General features: G+C 42.7%; 2 protein-coding genes across 4 annotated transcripts in view; one reads left to right on the forward strand and one right to left on the reverse strand.

Moving 5' to 3' along the window:
• The window catches only part of LOC115548918 (abl interactor 1-like), a 34,639-nt gene extending 25,149 nt beyond the window's left edge, over nt 1–9,490 (reverse strand). Inside the window, 2 exon segments of the mRNA XM_030363846.1 lie at nt 4,500–4,667; nt 9,242–9,490. Of these exon segments, the coding sequence (XP_030219706.1) occupies nt 4,500–4,667; nt 9,242–9,358 (285 nt within the window). The 5' untranslated portion in view covers nt 9,359–9,490.
• Nucleotides 9,491–10,196: 706 nt separating this feature from the next.
• LOC115549484 (acyl-CoA-binding domain-containing protein 5) lies at nt 10,197–17,583 on the forward strand. 3 transcript variants are annotated; one of them, XM_030364704.1, is made up of 14 exons: nt 10,197–10,376; nt 10,571–10,644; nt 11,152–11,275; nt 12,490–12,562; nt 13,431–13,581; nt 13,896–13,928; nt 14,310–14,579; nt 14,977–15,186; nt 15,545–15,639; nt 15,795–15,918; nt 16,022–16,230; nt 16,388–16,447; nt 16,563–16,678; nt 16,856–17,583. In XM_030364704.1, exons 2-14 carry the CDS (start codon nt 10,572–10,574, stop codon nt 16,866–16,868), a joined length of 1,551 nt encoding a protein of 516 aa, XP_030220564.1. In that variant the 5' UTR covers nt 10,197–10,376; nt 10,571; the 3' UTR covers nt 16,869–17,583. The 3 variants fall into 3 exon arrangements, with proteins under 3 accessions (XP_030220564.1, XP_030220565.1, XP_030220567.1); XM_030364705.1 differs by lacking the exon at nt 14,310–14,579; XM_030364707.1 differs by lacking the exons at nt 13,896–13,928; nt 14,310–14,579.
• Nucleotides 17,584–19,800: the final 2,217 nt, after the last annotated feature.

The following is a 19,800-nucleotide window of genomic DNA, read 5'->3' on the forward strand; positions in this document are numbered from 1 at the left end:
AGTAGCTTGTAATTTATATCATTTTAACTTAATGCCCTACATGAGAGTGTGAAAATGTTTGTATGTGTGTGTGTGTGTGTGTGTGTGTGTGTTTGTGTGTGTGTGTGTGTGTGCGTGTGTGTATTTGTGTGTGTGTGTGTGTGTGTGCATGTGTGTGTGTGTGTGTGTGTGTGTGAACGTGCACACGCATGGATGGGAATGTGTGCATGTGCATTCGCATGTCTTTTTCCCCTGTGTGTAGGCCTGTGCTCTGTGTCTGTCTGTGTCTGTGTGCGTGCATGTGCACATAAGTTGCACTTGATCCGCACAGCAATGAGGTCACACATCAATCACAAGCCAGCCGTCGCATCAGGGCTGAACCCGACGACCCTCCCACGGAGACCCAGTCTGTCTGGTTGAGTCCCGGTCTCTTTGGATCTCTTGGACACAGACCACAGGGACATTGGGCATGGGATCTGTCTATCAGACATCCTACTTCATCTATTTACCTTGGGTATATGCCTTCTGAAGTTTATACGTATAGAAAGAGAATATTCATCTGCTTTGGCAGGAAGGACACATTCTGCTTTATATATAAGGCCAAGGAGCTATTACCACATTATGCAAGGTCTGAATGTCAGTAAGGGATTGCGGGTATTGTGCATAATTGAATAGATTCCTGCCAATCTAGCATTTATAATGTGGGAAATCCCTGCAGACATTTAGAGTGATCTTGTACTGATCTAATAACGTCCAGCCAACGTGGACTGACAGCAGACTGCATCAGACGGACCAACCTTCACCCTCAACACACCTGACTCTCTCTCTCTCTCTACAAGGCTCTGAGCCCTTCCACCCTGAACACACCTGTCTCTCTCTCTCTCTCTCTACAAGGCTCTGAGCCCTTCCACCCTGAACACACCTGACTCTCTCTCTCTCTCTCTCTACAAGGCTCTGAGCCCCTCCACCCGGAACACACCTGACTCTCTCTCTCTCTCTCTCTCTACAAGGCTCTGAGCCCCTCCACCCTGAACACACCTGACTCCCTCTCTCTACAAGGCTCTGAGCCCCTCCACCCTGAACACACCTGACTCTCTCTCTCTACAAGGCTCTGAGCCCCTCCACCCTGAACACACCTGACTCTCTCTCTCTACAAGGTTCTGATCCCCTCCACCCTGAACACACCTGACTCTCTCTCTCTCTCTCTACAAGGCTCTGAGCCCCTCTGCTGCAGCAGCATGTTTGCTAGCTTGTGCAGCAGGGTTTCCGAAGGCCTTCTGTAGGCGAAGCACCTTTACTAAGGACCGATCTCCAAACAAATACACAAAATGTCGACAATGTGTGCGTTCATTGTCAGCATTTGCATTCCATCAATAGTAAATATAGGCAACAATTACCCTAATATACTTTACAGGGTAAAATAATAAACTGAAGGCAAACAAATATATATATATCTTTAAATATATATATAAAATCAAAAAGTGTCTGTCTTTTGAGAAGCTCTTTTCTCTCTGATTAATGATTATGCACGGTTTTACCATCCCATCATGAAAAAAACCATTGATAAAGAGAACGCAGAAGCCATTGAAGTGAATGAAGAGTTTCAGCATAGATGTGGCCCCATTAGATTTAGCTGGACAGCGCGAATGCACTACCGAGAGAGATAGTAAGAGGGAGAGAAAGTCTGATAGAAACAGCAAGGGGCAAGGGAGAGGACAGCGGAGACAGAAAAAAAAGATTAAGAAACCGGGAAGAAGATAAAGGAAAAGATGTTAGGATACAGGGAAGAGGAGAGGAGGAGTATGTGAGAGGGAAAGCTTGAACAAATGCAAGGACCTGGTCCAATGCAATCTGAAGGGTAACTGAGGCAAAAGTGAATTTATATTCTAGCTATGTCTGCAGGAGAGGAAATCGAGTGGTCACACCCAGCTGGGATAGGGCGACGGCGGCCTGCCTTATTTCCTGTCCGCGATTGGCTGAGAGAGCTGGACAACAGACATGGAGATAGAGTTCAGAAAACATAGAGAGAGAGAATGAAGGGCTGGGAGACAGGAAGTAGCATGTATTATTTTGGGAGCTATAGTTAGTGTCTAGCAGAGAGGAGATCGATGACACGGCAGAACCCAACAATGCAACATAAACTGAAACAACAGACTTACAACCAGGAATGGCCCTAACTCTGTCACACCTGCAGTGTGTCAGTGGCTGCGGCGAAACAGAGTCATATTGTGAATAAAACTGTAACACTCTTTCTCTGTATACCAGAACTCTTGATCAAAGCAAACTCATGTATTGTGAGAGACATTCTGAAAACACAGCAATCGAAACGTAGATTACAGAAATCAAACTCTCTCTTGTTTCTTGTCTGTTTCTCTCTGAATCTTTACTCTCTCTCCCCCTATCTCTCTCTCTCTCTCTCTCTCTCTCTCTCTCTCTCTCTCTCTCTCTCTCTCTCTCTCTCTCTCTCTCTCTCTCTCTCTCTCTCTCTCTCTCTCTCTTTAATCCAATGGTGTATATATAATAAAGTGTTGTGTATGCTACTATTAAATGAGTTCCTTTTATTGCTACAACCCTAAACCTGTGCTGGCGGTGCTTTTGCCCACATCTTTATTTTTCTCTTTCCGACCAACAGCAGCGAAGAGACATAAACAACAGTTTTTATCGTGTAAACATTCACGAGTCAGCATAACAGCCACTTGCTTCTTGAGTGGTGTTGGGCAAGCACATCAGCAGATGCAAGCTAGTCACATCCACCAAACAGCTCAATCAACTGGCCTAAATTGAAATTTTGTAGGAGAGTATGGCAGGTCAGTTTGCATCTAACTTTTTTTCTGTAATTGAGGGTTGCCATGGCCATGTCTTTATCCCAGTGTGTCATTATCTGGTCTGAGAGGGCTATTACACACTGGCTGAGGAGGCTGCATCAGGGGAAAACAACTAGGATGAAAATACAACTAAATAATCAGAGATGATTTTAAGAGTGGATCAGTTTGAAGCCGTTTGTTGGCTGTGTAAAACGCTCATGGCTGATTGGTTAGTGGCAATCAGCAGGCTACATTGATAGAGAGAAAGAGAAAGAGAGAGAGAGAGAGAGAGAGAGAGAGAGAGAGAGAGAGAGAGAGAGAGAGAGAGGGAGAGAGAGTTAGAGAGTGAGAGAGAGAGAGAGAGAGAGAGAGAGAGAGAGAGAGAGAGAGAGAGAGAGAGAGAGAGAGAGAGAGAGAGAGAGAGAGAGGGGTAGACAAAGTGAGAGATGAGAGTGAGGGCAATAATTATTGCGTAAAGGGCGAGAGAGAGTGAGGACGAGAGAGAGAGGGAGAGAGCGAGAGAGAGAGAGAGAGAGAGAGAGAGAGAGAGAGAGAGAGAGAGAGAGAGTGCTGGGAGCAGAGGAAGCGAGAGACTGCTGATGAGACATGTTGATTTGAAAGGTTGTGTAGGATTGGCAGATCCACCCTGACCCATTCCCCTCTGTCTTGTCTGTCTGTATAATGAATGCTTGTAAAAAGGGTGTGTGTGTGTGTGTGTGTCTGTGTGTGTGTGTGTGTGTGTGTGTGTGTGTGTGTGTGTGTGTGTGTGTGTGTGTGTGTGTGTGTGTGTGTGTGTGTGTGTGTGTGTGTGTGTGTGTGTGTGTGGGTGTGTATATGTCTGGGTGTGCGTGCATGTGTGTGTGTGTGTCCGGGTGTATTTGTCTGCTGCATGTGCGTGCGTCTGTGTGTTTTTTTCAGTGAAGGCCAGTTTGTTCCACTTTATACGTGCTCGTGCCCGTATCTAAACAGTACAGGCCTTCCAGCATGACAAACGCGTCAACATAAACACAACTCATAGGCATATTAATGGAAGTTAAAAGCAGCTCTCTCAGGTAACTTGACCATGACCTGCTGTTGCTGCAACATCTGTTTTCTTTAATGTACCCTCAGTACAGTACTTGGGTGAAGGTGTTGCTGCGTTGTCTCTACAACCGAGACAATAACGCAGCGATATCAACATGAGCAGTTCTAACTGGAGAGACGGTGAAATCCGCGAGCTGCTGACCATCATGGGAGAGAAGGTGATGCAGACGCAGCGAGGAACGTTGCTTCGTGCCAAGCCGCGACCGAACCGGCTTGGCAGTGTACAAAAGCCTAAGGAGCCATCGCGGATAGGACCGTCCTATCCACCGAAACTTTTTACAATGCAACAAAATATTTAGAGAGCATCAAGCTATTATGCACCACAGATAATATAACAGTATATTAGTCGGTCATTTGTATTAGGTTAAACAAGGATTTGATAACGTTTTTAATTTAAGGACCACCCACAATTAGTCTGGCCCATCCACAACAGGAATCCTGGCACCGTGCGTGCTTCAGATAAAAGCATCTGCTAAATGACTCAACAGTGATAGTAAAAGATGCAAAATCACCTAGACGTTGAATAAAAAGGAAAAGACAGTTTCTCTTCTGTTTCTCTTCCTACATAAGACCCGGTGAACTCCCACAGACTCCCGGTCGGTGGGAGGCCCGTGTGGGCGTGTGCCGACCTACCTGGGAGATGTGGTTGATGGAGGACTCCATGCGGCGGAGCTGCGAGGCCTGGATGTCCAGCAGCTGCAGCACATTGTTGGCCAGGGCGTTGATCTGGTAGGCCACGCTGGCCAGGGACTGGGTGGTGTAAGCCTTGGTCTCCTCCAGGGCCTTGCGTTTGTCCTGGGCCTGGGTGGAGGCGAGGGTGGGGTGGGAGGGGATGGTGGTGGTGGTGGTGGTAGAAGAGATAGTGGTGGGGGGAGGATTTGGTTTTGGTAGTGGAGGAGATGGTTGAGGAGGTGATGAGGAGGATGAGGTCGTGGATGAGGATGATGATGATATTGGTGTCGGCGGTGGTGGCAGTGGAGGAGACGGTGACGATGGAGGTAGCCAATATTGTGAGGGGGAAGAGAGGAGAAGAGAGAATAATAAAACATATTAAAGCTTGTTTCTACAACGTAGTTCTTCAAGTGAACATTAAATGGTGGATTGCACATCCATGTTCCTGTGACTCAACATCATGGCAATGCATGGAGCCAAAGGGTCCATAACAGGTGCGAGGGAGGTCATCCAAGGCTGGAGGAATGCTGGGACATTCCTTGAGATCCAGACCTCCTCCTCCAGGCAGCCGGAAGCAAGCATAGGTCCCAACATAGACCATGAGGGGGGGCGGGTCTCCGTCATGGCACGGCCATTGTTGTGAACACTATTATTGATGCATTATTTAACTTTATTTTTTATGCTTGATGGAAGCATGTTTTCTTTCCCTACTAGAGTTTTATACTTTGTTGTGAAAAGTCACACGGATACAACACCAAACCGACAAAAAGACGCCTACCTCTTGGGTCTACCTAGATCACATGACATGAATTCAGATTTCTATTTTTTCCAATTGGTCAGGACTATAAAAGGAACATCTTGCTTTGCTGATCACAGATCTTTAAATACATTTTCCACATTTGATGCACAACATTGATGTTATTCTGAGCCTTAAGTGAGGTACTATCAACAAACAGTCATCCTATTATTTGTCACTCATTGTGATACGATACAAAAAATAGGTCTAGTAGGCTCTTATGTTTGTGTGGTTGATTTCACTATTCATGAAAGTTGGTTATGTATTATAATGTTGTACTGCTATTGTGTGTATTGAGATATTTCTAACAGCCTTAGACCAATTTTTTTTACAATAAGACATACAAAAATACATGGATGCTTGAACATAATTCCTTTATCTAATGGAGGAATATTTGCTCGATCATGGACATACACAAACAATCCCACAGCCAAAGAACACGGCTCAAGAACCACGGCTCAAGGTAGCCTGGCTCCGCCCACCGAAGTACCGCTCTATTTTGATTTCCCTTCAGTACTAGGTCTGGGTCTGGGTCTACGAAACAGGCAAACTTGCCTAGTGTGAGTATGCCCTGTGGGTTTTCTCCGTCCAAATTTTCTGCGTCAAATCAGCGAACAGAGGGAGTGGCTGAGAACAATGACGTTAAAGTCAACTCTCGTTGACGGACATCTTCACGCACGGTGTTAGGTTTGTTAACAGCCTGCGCGCAACGTGGTTCCCGGCCAAACGTTAGCAATTGGTTATGGCAGATCCAGAGTGGCACTGGGCAGTTCCAATAGTTTTAAACTTCAACAGACACCCGCCTTCAAGTGAGTTAAAGTTTGTCAATTGAGTGGTCCAGACTCTCTGTGCAAATGAAATGAAGTACGAGAGTCTGGTAGGACCAGGCTCAAGAGGGGAGATGTGGAAAAGAGAACTAATGTTATAACAAGTCCGATTGGAGTTAAAGATATGGAACCCGCTTCAATTCAAACTAATTGGAGAGCTCTTAAAATGTCTCTGGGAAATTTGTTCAAAAAACCTTGGGTAGCGGCATATTTATTTTTCATAATTCAGATCCTTGAATTAATTCAAAAGCCTTGTCTCAGTCTGACGGTCTGTCTGTCTGTCTCTATTTATTTATTTTATGATAATAGGCTTAGAAAAGGCTTTTAAAAATGTAAAAAATATTAATAATACCGTGCATACAATGTAATGTATATAATACTAGGCATAGATGCCTTTCTTATAGTTATATAAGTTATATGTTCTTAGTTGCTTTGTTATAACAGCCATTCTTAAACATCAGTAGATAGTGTTTGTAATTGCGATAGAGGGACATGTGTGTTGTTTGTGTATGTGTGTGTGTGTGTGTCTGTGTCTGTGTCTGTGTGAGTGTGTGTGTGTGTGTGTGTGTGTGCGTGCGTGCGTGCGTGCGTGCGTGCGTGCGTGCGTGCGTGCGTGCGTGCGTGCGTGCGTACGTGCTAGGGCTGCACGATATGAGCAAAAAATGATATCCCGATATTTTTTGGCTGAATGGCGATATACGATATATATCTCGATATTTTCTATAGAGTGGGTTAGATGTTTTTTTTCTAAGTCAAAAGCCACATGTGAGATGTTGCAAGCACTTTTATTAAAACTAACTGCTACACTCTCTACAGATGACCTGCAGCTGCTGCTCATCTGTTTTTTTTTAAACCCGAACTATTTCCACATTATGGAGCCGTTGTTTCTCCTCTTTGAAACAATTTCGTCTACCGCCGCCGTCTCGTTTTCTTTACGGGTATCATCCATGCTTGTTGTGTTGTGAGGGGGCGGCGGGGGCGGGAATGAGGCGTCTTTGCACACGCACGTTCGGAAAGACAGAGTGGGAGGGGGAGGGGTCGCGCTCACAGTCTCCAAGGCAAGCGCTGTAGACGCTTGAGGGGGAAACTGACCATTTTAACGCATATCGATATAAACGATATTGTCAAATCTTGTATCCCCGTGGAAATTATATCGATAAATCGTACATAGCCGATATATCCTGCAGCCCTAGTACGTGCGTGCGTGCGTGCGTGCGTGCGTGTGTGTGCGTGTGTGGCTTTATGTGTGACTGATGTCAACGTTGACCAACATCTGAGTTGTGCATAAAGCTATCAGTCATGGGAGTACATGCCTTTGTGTGTGTGTGTGTGTGTGTGTGTGTGGGGGTGTTGGTGTGTGTGGGTGGGTGTGCGTCCTGTAGAGCTTAGTCATGTGATCTGACAGAGATGTGTGTGTGCGCAATGCCATGCATATGCATGCTAGTTTGTGTTTGTGCATGTTTGAGTGTTTGTAGTTATATGTTAAAGTGGTAGGGTCAACAATAGCTGAGACAGATTAGGTCTTTGTTTGAGCAGTGAGTATGCGTAATAAAAAACTATAGTGCGTTTAATTCATTGACATTTACAATTTTGAGAGTGTACAAGGAGGACACTAATCCTGTTTCATTAATCCTAGTCTGACACATTAAAAAAATAGTAACATCATTTGGCAGCTCGTTGACATTGCACTTATTTTTAAGCAGGCACACCCTGCTGCTGTGGGTGTGTTTTGTGGTTGAATCTATAGTACTAATCTTTATTTCAACTGCTTAACAATTATTGAGATTATGTGCCATAAATTTGTGATCGGACCGCTTGTTGTAATTCAATATGTCTGGAATGACATCAAAACTGACACAGATAAAGGGAATCCAATCCATATCTTGACAAGACTGGAGGATTCTCAGTCTGTGACTGCAGCTGAACAGAAGCCAATGTTACTGTGCCTGTGAGGTATCTACTCTGACTCAAATTGTATCAAGGCCTCCTGGGAAAGCCCAACCGTCATACTACACCATAATCATTGCTGTGACCCTCTTTGCATAACCAATAGTCAATCAACATTTTTTAATTTTATTTCTGGTGACAAGTAAGGCTACCTGAACATGTCCTGAACATCCATTACTTACATCTGCCAACTTAGATCTCTCTCTGGCACTATGTTTGTCTGTCTGGAAGGACGATTCTGACATTTTAAACCTGTTAGTTAATTAAATTGGCTCACACCGTCGCCTAAATCATACATAATACGTTCTGAGAAAACAGCAATTCGCATTCAGCACCTTAAGATATTGTCTTATCTTTGAAGTGTCATTGGCTTATCTCTGCCAGTGAGACCTGCTAGTGATGCCACCATTTGATTTGATGCAGATCGCCCCCCTACTGGAGGGGCTCTGAACACTAAAGTCAGCTTACCCTTCTGCCAATAGCAACGTTTATAAACGTCAAACGTCGTGCTTCAAACTGTGAAACAGATACTCCGCCTTACTATCGTTTAAATACAGTGTAAGGCCATGCCCTGTTTTATTATGCACACATAGGGGCTCACAATTTATCCCACTTCTGCTGAGCCATTGATCCACTAATGAAGGTCCAATACTATATAGCTCAGTATCTTCATAGCGTAATAACGTGTCCGTAAAGGGATGGTACATAATATAAATAATTAAAGATCATATAAGGACCAAATGTGTGGCACTACTACACAGACACATTGGCTCCCATGAAAGAGCGTGCAGTCAGTGAGAAAGCTTCTGGTCCTAGCAGCGACACACCCTCGGAGAGAAGCCCGGAGAATAGAGACGAGGAGCCCGGGATGGTGAACACGACCCGCTGCCACACACACGGTGCCCCTCACAAAGAGACCTAAAAAACAGGTCTAAACCCCCACGGTCTCCCTCACAAAGAGACCGGGTAAAACACGACTAAACCCCCGGTTCAACGGGCTGCGGGCCTGGATGGAGGACCAGGAGAACGTAGCGGAGCTGAGGACCCCGTTTCCTGTAGTCTCCCCTCGCTGGTACCGTCGATAATCACGGAGATACCGGACACATTAACCGTTTAAAACACGGATCTCTTACCTGGACATAGTTGTTCTCGCAGTATTCCGCTACCCTCGACAGATTCTGGTAGCTTTCCACAAGAGCTCTTTTACCGGCCGGAATCTCTTCCTCTAATAGCATTTGTAGTTCTGCCATCTTACATCCTCGGCGTGCCTCTCCTCCTCCGGTGTTCGGCGGGGCTCGGTGCTCTGGTAGGGGGGAAGGGGCTCTGGTGAAGGGGCTCCCCCGCCTGGAAACACGGTGGGGCTGCTGGGATGGACAATGCAAATCCCGTCACCGTTTATGATTTGGTCACCGGTGAGACCGGCGATTGGTTGAGAGAGGTGCTGCGAGGACGTAATGCCCAATCAGATGAGATTGCGGTGTGAGCTCCAGCGAAACGATAAACGCGCGTCTGCGTCAAATCATGCACTGTCCATATTATTATTAAAATTAGATTTTTTTTATTCCTTTAAGTTTGTGGCAAACAATTATCATTTACATCCGTTCACATTTGCACTGAAATAAAGATATGTTTGGTATCACTAATGTTTGTCTTAAGATAGGCCTACCGTTGGAACGGTTACAAATTACGCCAATAACAAATGCAATGCAAAAGCTTTTATTTTCTCTGACATTGTGTCGATGTTATTCATAGCGGTGCTTTAATAATATATATTTATCTTAATACCTCAGTAGGTGACCCTCATAACATATTAACGACACATCTGGCAGGTTAATTGTTAGAAACGCTTACTTTGTAAACATGTTTAGCTTATCCAACAATAAATACACGTTGTACTGGTTTGAACCCTAACGCCAGATAATGACCTGCACAGTGGGCAACACTACATTTCCCATAATGCTCGGTGGGTAAATCTTTAGTGAAACAGAGAGTTGTGGGAATTGAAGGAAAATATATTTCGTTTCGCCAACGAGTGTAGGAGGTGTTGCTCGAGAGAACTACAGTTACCATAATGCCCTCCTGATCATACGGTCACTGCTCGGCTCATCCTTGAGATGGGCTTTAACGGAGCCTACTGCAGATAAGGACCAACATAGCCATAGGCTGTGTTCATGAACACTAAGAGGACAACATAGCAATTGGCTGTGTTCATAAACACTAAGAGGACGTTTCTGGGGACCTTCTGACAGGCCTGACATCTGAAACAAGGTAAACATCAGGGCATTGCTCATTCATCTGCAACCTCCATTCATCTCATGGGTCAAAATAATCCTGCCGTATTTTACAGCTCCTACACACTCACAACGTTTCTCGGTACATAAGTATTTGTGTGGGCTTAGTGTTTAGACATGTCATGTGTATTGAAGCCTTGAAGATCTCATCTGTCGTCCTGGTCCACACAGCATGGAGCAGGAGTCCAGCCTGGAGGCCAGGTTTGATGCCGCAGTTGGAGTTATCCGGAGTTTGCCTGAGGATGGTCAGTGTCTGTCCTGTCCCAGTGTCTGTCCTATCCCGTCCTATCCCAGTGTCTGTCCTATCGCAGTGTCTGTCCTGTCCCAGCGTCTGTCCTTTCCTGTCTCAATCATTTGACATTCATTGACCTACATTTGAAAGTGTCATTTTATGTCATGGTCTCTTAATGATTAAAATGCCCTAACATTGCAATATTTGGTCACATATAATCTCAAAAAGCCAAATATAGTACTCAAACAATGTTTCAATTTTGACGGAGAAACCCCCAACCATGTCAACCATGTCAAATGTCAACAAAACAACATCATTAAAATTTCTCCTCACATAGTATACAAGTTCATAAAGTTTCCATTTGAAGGACTATAACAGGTGACGTTTATCCTATATTATAACTACTTCATTAATATAAAACTAATGATAATAATATTTTGGTCTTAACTCATGGTGATGGATATGATGATGTTGATGAGGATAATGATGGTGACTTTAATTAAACATGTCTCTCCCTCAGGGCCATACCAGCCCTCTGACAACATGATGCTGATGTTCTACAGCTACTACAAGCAGGCCACGCTGGGGCCCTGCCATGCCCCCAGGCCCATCGGCTTCTGGGACAGTCGGGGGAAGGCTAAATGGTCAGCTTCCTTTTAGCTAAAGAATTGTTCAGTTTTTTGTGTGCGTAACGTACTAGAATGCTAGCTAAGAGCTACGTTATCTACAAAACTGATTGGGAGCTTGAATAGAATGAAATGGTACTCTAATAATCCAATCATAAATATGGGGGTCACAGCAGAAACTAAGATCATTATAAATAAATATATTTATAGATAAATTAAAAGAGAGAACATAAATAATGAAAACAAGAAATATACAAAAAATAAAAACATCTATCTATCTTGTTTATCAACGAGCATTAGTTTCTGTTTATCATGTTTTTGAAATTCTAATTTTGTAAGAAGCGGGAAAACTATTGCAGTTGCATGTGGTCATTAGTTGTATTTATTATATTATTTTGCAAAAGAAGAGGCAGGAGCGATTGTATTAGATGGTAATAGCCGATCATCAATTATGTATCCCTTCTTGTGCCTAAAGCAGCCAGGTGTCTGCGATAGTGTTAAAAATGGCTTTCTGTGTGATATTAATGACCATATCTTTATTCCCTGAGGCCAGAAAAAAACATATACAGCATATGGGGGGAACTATGTGTGCATAATTTAACAGGGTATGGCTTTACACTATATTAAAACAATAATAAGGCGGAGTATCTGTTTCACGATTTCTAGCTTGACGTTTTACGTTTATAAACATTGTTATGGCAGAAAGGTACGCTCCCTTTGGTGTTCAGAGCCCATCAAGTGGGGTGAGCTCAATGTAGTGTTCAAAGCCCCTCTAGTAGGGAGGCGATTTGCATCAACTCAAATGGTGGCATCACTGGCAGGTCTCGATATTTGCCTGGGCAGATTATTTTGGTATGTGAGACAGTGTGTGAGACGTCAATAAAGGTCTGATAGAAAATCATGTCTACATGCTGTTATGAGCTATATTAATCTATTGCTATTACCTGCTGCTGTCATCTAATATCATTAAGTTTATCGTAGCCAATTTTTGGGAAAATTCTATGACAGTTTTCAGTCACTTTTTCCAATGTGTGACGCTTCCAGGTGAGGCTGTGGACATTAGGGATTAGGGACATCCACTTAGGCCAGCCACTACCTTCCCCCCTGTCCCGCCCTGCAACAGGAAAGAGGGAATCAATTGTGTTCGCCATCGATAGACTTGTAATCTTTGTTTGGGCTCTCTTTGCCCATGTTGCTCACATATGGATGCTAATATTTTTGGTTCTTGGCAGGGATGCCTGGAGCTCTTTAGGAAATATGACAAAGGAGGAGGCCATGATCAATTATGTTGACGACATTCAACTGGTAAGCTGTTTCAGTATTAACTCTGACGTCGTTAAGGTTTAACTAAGTCAAATTAACATGCACTTGGAATTGAAGATAGAACAAAGCAGACATCCTGATGTTGATTTAGGATTATCTTTCTTATTCAGTGAGGGGTAAAATCTTCATTCTATAAATTAGAGAAGGAGAATTGCTCTGATTGTGGGAATGGAAAGTACCAAAATATATCGGTTCAATTAGCATTAGTGTTATATATAATTGGTTGTCATAGGGAAACTAATGCGAAATACTATGTCAAGAAGGTTGTCTAACTAAACATAAACACTTGTTTGATGATAAGATATATTGTATACATAATTGTTATTATTCAATCACTTAAGACATTTAGACCCAACATGTACATATACACCTCACAATATGTACATTTTTCAGAAGAAGGTGAAACAATATATCGCTGTAGGTACAGTAAGGATGTTCGAAGAACCAAGTGCCAAGAACTAGCATTCTCTAGTTTAAAAAATTCCCTGTATACAACATAAGATTGCTAGGATAAGATGCTGCGCAACTAAGTGTATATATAACTAAGTACGACATGCAATAAATGCGTACATTAAGTGCCAGGACGTACATCATATAATAAGTAGGAGGGGTGGGACGGGATGGCAGACTACGTGAACTCTGAACGGGTGAGTCTTGAGACTTTTGCGGAAGCTTTTGAGCAACTCGGCGGTCCTGACTACGGCAGGGAGTTCGTTTCACATCTGCGGTGCCAAAACAGAGAAGAGTTGTGAATTTGATGATAGACTTTTGCTTGCTCTTAGCGATGGCAGTACCAGACATCCAGCTGAAGTAGTTAGTAGTAGGTAATCCTGTGTTTTTTTGCACTCAGATTCTGGAGACCATCCCAGTCTCGGAGGAGGTGTCAGAGCTTGTAGAGAAGCTGGGTAACTTCTACTCAGAGGTGGACGGAGCTGGAGATCAGGTTGAGCAGAACGAGGTGGACAAGAGAGCCTTCACAAGACCTTTCGCAGATTGTGCAGGTGAGAGAGTGATTATGATGTTGTTGGTGATGATAATGATAAACAGAAAGTTAGAGTCCTTTTACCATATTCACTCAGAATGAGCAAGTCAAGGAATAGTTCAAGATGTGTTTTTGACTTTTTTGTTGTCATGTATCATTGATGAAATTTAAAAAATAAAATATGCAGATAAGTAGACAATCAAAGTATATAACAACTATATAAATCCAAACCATTTGCCTCCACCATCTCGCATATGTGTTGTCATGTAACAGAAGTGTAGATGCTCACTTCCTAATTGCCATTTCATCCTGCATGGCTTCTTTCCCCACCAGATGAGCTCAGAAAGCCCAAACCACTGATGGAAGGCAAGTCCTCGCTGGTTGGCGACACCCTTTTTTTTGTACTTCAGCTCAATCTTAATCACAGACCTTTTTACCAGGGCAGGCAATGCTTTCTCTCTGCCCTCTGCTTAAGTCAGATATACCCTTGACGCTTTAAGTAGAAGAAAGAAAATGTCCTACATAGTCTGTTAATGTGTTTACTGTTCTTCATTAGCTCGACAGTCTGTCTGATTGTGCTATGCATGCTGCCTCATCCTTTGATTTCACATGTGGTTGGTTGTAGGTGGTACACTGCTTGCTCTGTTTTGCTAGCCTTGTAGAGCTAGCTGCAAAACTGTGGTTGGTTTCATAAAAATAGTAGATAGATCACATAGGTGACCGATAGTCATCTAATCCCCAATTCAGGCTTCGGGGATTTGTGGGAGGATATTCAGAACCCAGGAAACGACCGAGATGCAACTAATGATCTCTGCCTGGCCATCTGTGATGGGGATATGGATAAACACAACAACAGAGAGCACATGGCCGCCAGTAATGAGGATATACAAAACAACAGCTTAGCGTTCAGAAACAAGGAAAGTAGTGATTCAGAATTCAGTGACGTCGAGGGGAGCTCCAATGGAGACGACACAGAGGACGAGGACGAGGACCAGGTGGATGAGGAGGAAGCTAAAGGTACCCCTAGGTAGTTTTAGGGTAGCCTTTTGTGTCTATTTTGTGTCATTAGCATTGCCATTTTCTAAAACACACACATGCTTACAACCTGACAGGGTTTGGTAGACGGTGCTTTGTTCTGCGATTCAATAGTATTTTTGGGGCCGACATACCTTGCAATCACTGTGAATTCCATAGTACTGTTGGAGAGAATGCTGAGAAAGGACATTTGAATTAGAGCTATATCATAGCATTGTTTTGTGCTACAGAAATTAAAAAAGACATTGAGCTTCTGTGCCAATCAAAAAAAAAAAAAAAAACCTTAAGAACTAAAACTAATCAGTGGGAATTTCTTTATCTGATTCTCTCTTTTTTGGTTGCTCCTAAGTCCTAATGTCCTTGTCCTGGTTGGCTTCAGGGGGTCCAGAAAGGAGGAGGACCCCCTTCCCCGGGCTACAGGTCTGGGAGGAGGGCAGGTGGTCAGTGAGCAGCATGGATCCCAGCGTGTCCTCCGTCACCAACGGGATCCACAGCTCCTTGAACAGCCAGCTGGAGGACGAGGAGCTGGCCTCGCTTCAGCCTCATGCACCGAGAAGCTCAAACATGAGAGTCAACGGTCGTCAGAGTGGTGAGACACTAAGACACCGTTTAGGTCCTCTAAACACATGGAGCACACACACCGTTTAGGTCCTCTGAACACATGCACCACTCACACCGCTTAGGTCCTCTGAACACACACATTGTCAATAATAATAATAATAAATGAAATTTATATAGCGCTTAATATGGTACTCTAGACTTATTCTAAGACTTACCGCTTATTGTTGAAGTCCTATGTACACATGGAGGACCATGTGTGAGTAACACAATAAACCACATGTGAATTTCATTAAACAAATTAATAAATATTTCATACTGACAAAGGTATTTCATTTGTATGATGTACGTACTGTAAATGTATAAAGTTTTTCCTTGCATACTAATAGATAACAGTGGTGCCATTCCTGAGAAAAACCACAGAACAGCAGACTCGGACAATGAAGAATTCTGTGATTCAATGGAACATCTGGCTATGGAAGAGGCAGGTTGACAAGATAGAGAGTGTGTTTAGTAGTTAGAACTTACACTTAAGTATTTTAATTATTAAGTACTTTCTAAGAATAGGAAATACCCTTTTAGATGTAATTCATACATGTATTATTTTCCATCTAAGTGTCAGGAATATCTAAATTTCAGTCGTCTGGATTCAGAAAAACCTCAGGGAGACGAAGGGAGGATGTCAAACAGCACGGACAACCCCTTCTTGAATATGAGTTTGGCACAGTACGAACCCCAAGCTCTTTAACAAGGAGAGGTAGAGGTAAGCGTACAATGGTGAAAGAATGGATGTTGTTATATATCAAACAAGGTGAAATATATAATTCCCTACTACCTCAAATCCTAAAATGGGTCACTTGTTTCAGGGTCCGTGTCACCCAGGACTTTCTCTGGCTCACAGCTGTGTGTCAACATGGTCGCCGCTTGTCAGTGCGTCTCTGCACGAGGACATTCTGGAGGCGTCACAATGGGTCAAAACAACGAGCAGATAGCTACTGCGCTGCTTAGGTTACAAGAGGACATGGCTAACGTGCTGCACAGGCTCCACACGCTGGAGGTTCTGACTGTCTCACAGGTGAAGACCATTAACGAAAATAACAATCTGCACATTTTTATTTTGTGAAATTAAAACAAATGTTGTAAGATCACTTCCATTGTATCAATCCCTTCAAGCGGTTTTAAATTGGGAGATGAGTCGCAGTATGTTTCTAATGTCTTCTTCTTGCTTCTAGTCGAGATCCCAGTCGCCAAGGCAGGAGGGATTCTCATCCCTGACGCACAAATTCATTAAAGTAAGTTTCCACCGTCCACAATTGGTTCTCAATGACATTCCATGATTTTTTTTATATATTCCTTTACCTTTTCTTTGGTAAAATAATATAAATCAATGCAACTTCTGTTTCGCAGTTCCGGAAATATCTGTGGTGGCCTTTCCCCTTCTCTCCAATCACAGCAGCATTGATGACTTTTTGGCCCCTTGTTGCCCATTGGCTGGTTCAGCTATACTTACAGCGGAGGAGAAGGTGAGAACAATACAGTCATAGTAAAATATACTGCATACACATATTGAATCTACAAAATGTGAAAAAATATATAATTAAATTTGGTATATTGGTATATTTTGCGGTAAGCAGGGATAGTATACTTCAATGAACGCCATACATAGTAATTTTGTTTTTTCAATTGCTGTTTCCTTCTAGGAAAATATGCTGAGCAGGACTATGCAATGTTAACCGTTCAGGAGTGCTTCTCACATGAGGGGAGATGTAACATGGTTTCGGAAGAATTCCATCCCCCAAGGGAAGTGGTGAACAGCAATGTTGAAACAAAAACATGTCTGAAAGGGAAATAAACATTGTATACAAACCGCAAAAATACATTGTATTTTTCTGCATGTAGCACCTTTGGTTGGAGACGACTCCATGAAAAGATGTTTCAGATAATGGTTTAGTAAGTACAGTCACCTAGTTGGAACTGGTTTAGGTACTTTATTGCAATAGATTTAGAAAATTAAAATGGCCTTTTTAAACAGTTCTAATGCTTTGACCAACTGTAGTTTTATTTATGTCATATAATTTGACAAAATAGTAAGCCTATAGCTGGACCTGATAATTTTTTTTTAATTAATTGAATTACATTTTTAATGATTAAACCAATAGAGCCTGCTCTTTTTATTTTCTAAATGTTTTTCAAACATTATTTGAACAAATAAGAAGTTGATGATATTTCAAACCAATGGGGTAATGCCATAGCAGATTCGGTTTAGTTATTGTCCGTGGACTGAAGATAATTCTTAGCATAGTGCTTCAATCCATTGTTCATAAAACCGTATTTCTACTTAGTCTGTTGTAGACTTTAAGAAGAGTGTTTCATCAATTTTCAATATCATATGATATATATTATTGTTATTTAACTCTGAAAGTAGTGTATTTTTTATTTGTTTTAAATTAAATAAAGAAATTAAAGGTTGGGTACGGAATTCGTTTTTTTGGCCATTTTTGCAAAATTACTTGAAATCCTTATCATAACCCGCTTACAGCCACTGAGTCAGAAGTGCTGACATGAAAATTAAACTTGTCAATCATCTGTGGAACGGGCAGGGCTCGAAAAAACTCCAGCCAATCATTTCCATTGCCACCGAGTTGCATTGGACAGTAAGTACGTCAATCAAACGGTCGTACTGCAATCCCCCTCCCCCGCGCCCCGCGCGCGACCCCTTCGTGCAGTACTCGTGACCCAGAGCTCGTGACCCAGAGCAAGCTCCTGTTTGTTGTTATCGTGCGGTAGCTACTGGAACTAGTTAATCCACATTTGGACCTAGCAGTAGAAGACAATTTCCATGGCAGACAAGACGCCACCATCCCCACCACCACCACCACCACCAGCAAAGAGAAGGAAAACTCTTTTTCAGAGAGTAATTGATAATAAAAACGCTGAAAGAGAAAAACTGAAATCAAGAATAACCATAGGCGCTGCTTTCGAACGTTGGCGGCAACTGAAGGACGAGAAGGGTCTAAAAACCTATGCTTGTGTGGCGGTTGACCTAGTTTCAAAGTTTATACCGTTTATACTCGGTAATACCGGTGTTGAGACGAGTCACGAGTGTATTACTCGGTGTGAAAATGTCCACAGCGCGGCAACCCTAGTGAAAACCAGGACTTCCAATACAATTGTATGAAACAAACATACATTTTCTAAAAATAGTAATGATTTATGTGACCGTTTAATGTTTATAACATCTGGTGCAACCATAGCCGCGAGAACGTATTCTCAGCAGGGGGTGCTGGAAAAAAAAACCCGGCCTGCACTAGACTCGCAACTCGTCACATTGATAAAAAAATATATATAGCAGCGCAGCTCAATTACACCAGTGCATGCGCGCACAGTTGAAAATCGATCGTTGTGTTCACTTCCTTCACACCATGGTTCAAATCCAGCTGCTCACAGAACAAGTTTAGCGCACCACCGCTACCCTCACACTTTTTCATATAACCTTTTTTCAGCACTAGGTTATATGAGCATTAAATAAATGCTGCGTCTCAACATGCCTTGGACAGCAGCGAGGATGACTCGCTTTGCCACGGGCCGAAACAGTTCGGAGCGACCACAGCCAGAGCGAACACAGCGGGGCAGAGGAGTGTCAGGAAGTCTTTGGTGTACACATCAGTACGGCCTATTTGCACTACTGTTTAGTGGCAATGCAGTGTTTTATTCTATGCCTTTTTATTTTCGTATATTATTTCAATTAATACAATTTATTTATTCATGAAATCAAGATCTGGTCTTCAAATCTTTTTTCCAAATATAGGTCGTCTTACAATGGTGTTTGTGTTTATATTCGGACCAATACGGTACAGCGGGCGCTCACATTACGTTAAGCATTTCCTGGTGCATAATGTGTCGCTTCAGAACCTAAAATCCCGTTTCTCCCCGTTGACACGACAACACATAACCGGCGTTTTCAGAAATCTCCACTTTGGCAGGAGTTTTTAGAAATGATCGTTTTCTGTGATAAGACAGGGCCTCGGACAGGGGGTGTTGCAGCACCCCTACTTCCCGCGGTACTGGGTGCAACTTACAGCTGAATGTAGTGCCATGTTGTTAAACGAAAACCTGCGCTAGCCTGGCTCGCTCTCGCGCATCTCTGTTCGAGCTCGTGCATGATTGCGCGTCCAGGTACTTGGAATGGGTGGAGTCAGAGTCAGCGTTGAAGGAGAGGGGGTAGGACCATTTGAGTTGTGTATTTTCAAAATCTGCTGGCGTTTCGCAAATCGCGTACCCAACCTTTAATAATAATAATAATAATACATTTAATTTAGAGGCGCCTTTCAAGACACCCAAGGTTACCTTACAGAGCATATAGTCATCATACATTTTTTAAAAAGCAAGACATTATGGAAAAAATAAATAAATAAACATAAGCAATAAGAAATAAATAAAAAAAAAACAGTGATCAGTTAGACGTTGTGTGCGAGTTTGAACAAGTAAAGATCTTTAAAGACCATTTTATTACCATACCAGGTTGCTTGTAGCCTACTTATGTGTGTGTTATATGACCATGGTTCATTTTTTATCTTGAATAATGTACAATAGTTTATTAAATAATTAAAAAAATTAATGTTTGCTTTAAATTTATAAGAGCGTC

The sequence above is a fragment of the Gadus morhua genome, chromosome 8 (assembly GCF_902167405.1).
Source record: "Gadus morhua chromosome 8, gadMor3.0, whole genome shotgun sequence".
In the NCBI taxonomy this organism is placed as follows: domain Eukaryota; kingdom Metazoa; phylum Chordata; class Actinopteri; order Gadiformes; family Gadidae; genus Gadus; species Gadus morhua.